We start from the raw sequence: 6,994 nt of genomic DNA, 5'->3' as shown, positions 1-6,994 counted from the left end.
TAATATTAATAATAATATATAATAACTATCTATAATAAAGATACACGAGCAAATAAAATGTTGAAAACATAACACAATGGAAAAGGCAACTTATCTGCTGCTTTACAACACGCTTTTTGGATTCTTTGTAACTAAAATATGGCAAGTGAAAAGCATTTTCAGTTGAGGCACTGAATACACGGCTAATGCTTAAAGACAGCCATACTTACATGTTCCACAACTCTATTCTTTAAATCTTTCCATCTCTTTTCACCTTCCTCTGTACAGCCAAAAACATCTGTTGCAGGACTGTCAAGGGATCCTTCTCTCAATTCTTTCCCATATTCTTCAACTAGGGCAGTCCATCGCATCAATTCCATGGTGGTAAATAGTTTTAGGAGGTCTCTAAATGGTTTAGTAAAGTTGATTTACAGTCCTGTATTAATAAGGCTCATTTCATACTTAAATAGATCAAAGAAATAATTTTAAATGTTTTAAGTTTATCACCATTAATATTCATTGTTATTCATTAATATACTCAATACTTCACATTATCAGGGACAGCTCAAGTCAGACTGTGTTTCTAATAAAGATCCTTCTCATAAAGAGACATTTATTTTACTGTAGAACATGCACAATCATGAAAATTTTGCAGTATTTTTCATACAGCATTTAATTGGGAGATTCGTACAGCAGACAGCATAAACAGATTTCACTTGCTAGTTAGTTTGAGAGACACACTTTTTGTTTTAACCTAAGAATTGTTTGTTAGAAAGAATACTTACTTATACTTTGGGATTTCTTCTAGCTTTTTGTCACTACTAATTCTGTGCACCAGATCAGATTGTTCATTGTCATAAGGTGAAAGAATAACATAAAGAACAACGCTCTTCATAAGAGTGTGTTTTTTTCCCATAATTAAACAGAGGAATTGAAAACACTGCTCACAGAGCTTAGAGTTTAACATGTAAAAGGCTTAAGCCTGGCATATTGAAAAATTAAGGTGAAACTGATGTCATCTTGCAGAAATGAACCCTCATCCCACAGTGACACATTTAAATTGAATTCAGGTTAACTAAAATTGAAGTATTTAAAATAAATACATGAAAAAAACTATTTACAAATATGTGTATGCAGTACAGATGTTACAACAGTATCATTTAGACCACCCTTGCACAGCTGTTTCTAATTTCTGCACTTGCATAAAACAGGCATTTTCAAGATTTCAAAGACAATATAATGAAGATCTTAGTTATAAATATTAATTTTAAATCAACTTTATCATATCTGTTTTCAACAAACCATTTTGTTAATATGGCCATTTAAAAAAATAAGAACCACAGACCAATAAGCAATTTTATTTGCTGTAAATTGATCTGGTAATGAAATGGATATTTGCCACATGAAAATACAGACATTTTGTATGTAATGTTTTTTTACCTGCTGCCACTTTTCACTTTCAGCCTGGATACATGGTGTGTCATAAATGGCTCTGTAGTGCTTACAGATGGAGAGATAGGAGCCTTCATGTTGATCCAGCTGGATCATTAAGTTGTAGTATTTCAACTTTAGTTTCTGAAACAGTATTAAACAGTAAAATTAATTAATAAATCATGTAAATGAAATCCAACTGGATCCCAGAAAAGAGAGGGATTCAAATACACTTGGACCTGAACAGAGGAATGTCAGATTAAAATTGGAGGGGGAGAAATCCTCTAATGACTTACTTCTGTGTTTTCTTCTTGAAAAAATTTTGTATTAATTTTTTTGCTGATAATTTGAGTCCGAATATAGTCTTTTACAGCTAGACAGAGTCTCATCTGCTCCAGGATAAATTCTACACGTTCTTTCTTTTCCATTGAACCATACGTTTCCACCTAAAATGAAAATGTAACTATTTAACACTGTCAAAGTCAAATCAAGTGAAGTCTCAACTGTGCATTTTTTGGGGGGGGCGGGAACAAAACAAAACAGAAAAACACAGCTATTCCAGCGCAAGTGAAAACGGAGAAAAGGTTATTCAATTTTAAATTGTAACCCCCACTTACACCAGAAGAATCCACTAAACTCAGTGCGCTACCTAGAGAATTGAAATCTTTTTTCCAAATGGGAAATATTCTATGTAACCTAACCATGAGACTAACAAAAGCAGTTAAAACTGAATTACCCTTTCACTAATAACAGTTAATCTCATTCCAGGCATTTCTTCAGATGTACCTGATTAAGTTTCTAAATGATAATCTAAGAGCAGTCAGAATTAATTTTTACTGCTGACGCAATTTTGAGTAACGTGGTGTGTTACCTGCAATTCTTGCAGAATAGAGGCAGCCTCTTTCACTTCACCATTCTGTTCTTTTATTGTTGCAAGTGTCTTTGTCAGGCGAGCACGTTCAATTTCCACATATATCTGAAATCAGTAGCAGTAGTTTAAACATTGGAATTTTCTGAAGAGTGCAAACTCTAAGACCACAACCCCACTAAGACATATATTTGATGTTTTCATACAACCAATTAATTCCTTGTGTATCCATACACTGTACTGATACTATCTACGACACACACAGATAAAATACAATGGATAGTTGATACACCAGAAGTATTTGGACCAAATTAATCTAAAAATGAAGTTAAGACTTTAATGAATGTGTACTAAGTACTGCTGTTTGCATTATTTCCCTTACTCCTAACCAGCCAGAAAGCAACAGTACTTGATTACTAACAATTCAGACTAACTTTGAACAGGCAAAAGCCGTAACATTAATACAAATTTGCCTTAATCCAGAATTGTTTATTTTCCTAAAGAAAAAGGAATATCATGTAAATAATTAACTTGGTATTATGCTTTGATATCACCTTCTGGTTACCGTAACTGTATGTAACACCTTGCTAAGTGCAGGAGAAATTAAACTAAACCTGCCCATTTCTCTAAGAAATTCAAATACATAACGTTTTAAAAAGTGAAAAATAAATGGCATTTTAAAACTCTGAAATGTATTATTAATCATATCAATAATACATCCAAATATCTACATTATGGAAATATGACCAGCGTTTCAGCAAATTATTTAAATATGAAACTGGAAAAATATTTGCAATCTTTTGGGAAGAAATACACTACTTGGCTTCTCAAGTTAATTTCAAAATTACTTTCGCTCGTATTTCACAGAATCATTAAGGTTGGAAAAGATCTTTAGGATCATCACTCAAATTTTGAACAAGATTAAAAAATAACGTTAAGAAGCTATGCTTTTAAAAGAGGTGAACATTTTTATTCTACCTTTTAGACATTCAGTCTTAAAACAAAATCTTACTTTTCCTTCTGTAACCATACGCAACGTGTCAATTAAGCGCAGTTTGACTGGTAAGTCTGTGATGTCTTCAACGTAAGTGCAGCACTGCTGGACCATTTTAGCAACTGCCTAGTACAATAACAGAAAAGAAGAACATACCATGTTTTTAGATTTCGCAAATGCATTCAAACTGTAACACTCAGAGTTAAGTACTAAATAGTTTCATATCAAACTAAAGAGACTCATTTCAACAAAAAGCATGCAAGATGTATCTCATCACTTTGATTCATAAAAATGTGTAAAATGATGCTAGCGACTGATGCTAGAAGTCAAATGTGATGCTGTTCTGTCATTTCTTTCAGCTCAGTTTTTCCAATTATATTCAAAATAATTAATCCCGTGCGTTTCTCTCTTGAAAACTAGTACTCCTCTTCTGCCAAATCCACACGACTCTCACATGGACTGACAAAACTTACCTGTTTGCCCTAAGACCTGCATGGTTAAAGGAAGGTGTATCTTCTTAAGTGTGAGCACTAGCCCTTCTCTTTAGGACACCTGTAGATTTTTCAGAAGGAAGAGGGGCAATTATTTCTGACTGATGCTTTCCCATCTCTGCATATTGCCAAACAGGCACTACTAAGCTAGCATCCTTCAGTGGCAAGCACAGGTATCGGAATATGTTGTTCTGGTAATGATGCTAACAAAGGTGTTACGATTATTGTTAATATACATACTTCTAAAAACAAAAAAGAATTAAAAAAAAAACAACCCACCAGAATGAAACTTCTGGAAACTTCTTCCTCAAGGGGAAAAATTCAGCTGAAATGATCCAAGTCTTCAGCCACAGTTCATGCAAGTTAGAGAACTAAACTATACTCCCATACAAACTCCTAAAGTTTCTGCATATTAAAAAGTAGGTAACCTTTTTCTTCCTAAAGCAATGATGCCATTAAAATTACCTGCTGCAGACTTCTAATTAAGTCAAACTAAACACACAGTGCAATAAACTTTGCATCTTCTTAAATGCAAAAGCCTTCAGCTATCCTGACAGAAGATTTCTCAGACAGAACTAAATTCCAGAGTATGACACTTTCAAAAGGAGGCATGTAAAGCATACATTTTATTTGATCACAATAAATGGCAACAACTGTGTTTAATGTTTACCTCATGTGAACATGAAAGATTAAGAATATGTCTACAATACAGACCGTAGAGAAGTGTAAAGATGAACTACCATCTGAAAGCACCGGTATGCACAAAAGCAGAAATGTCACAGCTGTGCTGCCAAGAATGGCAAGCTGGACCACACGGAGCTTGGGCATAAGGTGAAGACGGACCAATTCCAGATATCAGTTTCATTATTAGCTTTTAAATGTCTACCAAAAAACAGCAGCAGATGCTAGTAACAATATAGTCAGGCAGGTGCTACAAAGTCAGGAAAGTCCCTATGCACAAGGAGGAATCAGATACATAATACAGCTCCAAATACAATTTTATTTTCAAAGGATTAAATTCACCTGTTTTAACTGACTTCTTCTCTTTGATAGAAGAATAATATTTTCATTAAGAGCGTCCCAATCTTTAGCTTCGTAACACATTTTCACTATGGCAACTAAGATACGGGATGTGGAGACCATGTCAGATGCCTGTAACAAACAACCAACCAACATATTAGTGATGGGATCAACAACTTGCAAACCTTTATCACTTGCACTTCTATTATACAAAGGGTAAAAAACTGATTATATCTAGCCTTACTGATTTTCTTTTTAAAGAAAAGAACAGCAAAAGAGAAAGACAGACTGATACTCCAATTCCCTTCACGACTTTATGCAGTGGAGTAAGGGGGTGTGGAGGACAACCCAGCATAAATGTTGCACATCGTATGGTACTTACCGTTCGTGTTTGTTTTTCCAATGAGAGAAGGTTTTCAATTACTTCTTGCAATCTTCCTTCCTAATACGACAGGCAAAGAATTATCACCATGAGTGAAGAATACAACTCTATTTAAATTGAGAGAAGCTCTAATTCTCATGTAAGTAAAACACATATAACTAGCCTGTACACTTATTTTTTAAGTATTTTACTTCTTAAAAAAAGAAACATACATAGTTAACTTTAAATTTATGGTTCTAGACATAGATTAAACTGCAAAGGTACTAGTTCCATTTTGCCCAATACATGCTCTAAATTGTCTGTCTTGAGTGAGAAACCTAGCAAGTTTCAGACACGTTTGTTTAGCTCACGTACATTGAGCTAGATGAATGACTGATTTCCTTCCTCGCCAAAAGAAAGCTTTAAGTGAGAACAGATATGCAGTTAGATACCTTGGCCAAAAAATTGGTTTACTATTAGGTTCATCCACATTCATCATATCTTAATTACATATTATAGAAAGCATAAACTACATGCCTTACAACCTAATCATGGAATTACAGTAGTCCTGCTTTTTGAGTTTTGAAAACTATATTTGCCTTTGCTTGGAGGAGTTAAAGATACCACAATGTACTTTCAGTCCTAAGTTGTAATTCCTAGCAAGTATCTTGTAAAAAAATGTTAGTATGGGAGAAATTGTTACAGCCTATGGCAATTGTGGGGCTGCAAAAAAGTTAGAAACTAGAAAATCAGTAACAAAAAGAATTAAATTTGTTTCTGAAGTGTACCTACTGTACTGAAATATTCAAACTATGTACAATGGTTTGTCAAGGACGTGCTCTTACTGCCACAAAATTTACATGTTACGCGGCAATGAAACATGGTCATGGTGTCCATACCTATGCCGAGCTGTGCCTGTGGGATAAAACACCTGTGCCTACTCTCCATATAATACAGTCTTAAGATAGCGTAAGATGCAATTTACTTATCTTAAGGCTATTACCTATAATATGCAATATAGTACAACATGTTTATCACAACGAGACACGTGGATCAAGGGGAGCATTTGCAGCATGTAAAGAATCAGATGCCATCCTACTGGGATGGAACATAACAGCAAATCCAATCTGTCTGTTCTGAGGTCTGAGATGTGTAAGAATCTCTACGTTACAGAACAAGTCCATAAAAAATCCTTAGGGTACACCATAGGTGTGACTATCTCTATGATCCCATCAGCAAGACAATCTGTGGTCGCCTACGGCTGGGCGCACACAGATGTTCGCTCAGCAGATGCCAGGCAGCCCATCGGCCTGCCATGGCTCTGGCCCTCCAGTACAGTCTTTTGCGGCACGTACACACCCGAGGTAGAAGGACGCAAAGCGCTGCCTGTCCAGCCTGACACCGGATCAATTACACGAAGGCAGCTTGGGCACACAGCAGTCCCAGAATGAACAAGCACCTACGTGTCTGCCCAGCCGCGCTGCCCGCGGAAAGTGGCAGCAGGGAGAAGCCACATCCCTTCTGGTGGGCTCGGGCCTTCCCATCCCCTTACTCGCCAGGCTGCACCCCGACATCTCCTCTCGCCTCTCTCACCGCCCTCCTGCCCCTCCTTCCACTCGCTGCCAATGAAACGATACAGCAGCCCCTACTTCCCCTCTTCCCCAGCATGGCACGGGAGGGCCCGAGCCCCGGATCCCTCAGCACCGGATCGGGTGACGAGAGGTGGCTGCAGGTCGCGCCGCATGTCCCCTCGCCACCGGGCCGCCTCCCCGAGCGCGGCCTAGCGCGCCCCACGCCATGACTCAGCCCATCCGCACCGCCGGGCTTTCCCCCTCCCCTCACCTGCGCCA

General features: G+C 37.2%; 1 protein-coding gene across 1 annotated transcript; it reads right to left on the bottom strand.

The window, feature by feature from the left end:
* Window positions 1-209: 209 nt before the first annotated feature.
* Window positions 210-6,032, bottom strand: PSMD12 (proteasome (prosome, macropain) 26S subunit, non-ATPase, 12; the record flags this gene model as incomplete). Its single annotated transcript, XM_010290209.1, has 9 exons — window positions 6,012-6,032; window positions 5,166-5,225; window positions 4,787-4,915; window positions 3,291-3,398; window positions 2,282-2,386; window positions 1,707-1,856; window positions 1,421-1,554; window positions 765-878; window positions 210-384 (listed from the first exon to the last, which is right to left on the bottom strand). Coding segments are annotated over exons 1-9 (996 nt in total), but the record flags the coding sequence as incomplete, so codon positions are not given.
* Window positions 6,033-6,994: the final 962 nt, after the last annotated feature.

This window comes from Phaethon lepturus, unplaced genomic scaffold (genome assembly GCF_000687285.1).
Source record: "Phaethon lepturus isolate BGI_N335 unplaced genomic scaffold, ASM68728v1 scaffold47606, whole genome shotgun sequence".
Taxonomy (NCBI): Eukaryota; Metazoa; Chordata; class Aves; order Phaethontiformes; family Phaethontidae; genus Phaethon; species Phaethon lepturus.
The sequence above is the reverse complement of the archived record's forward strand: the minus strand, read 5'-3'. Positions and strand labels throughout refer to the sequence as shown.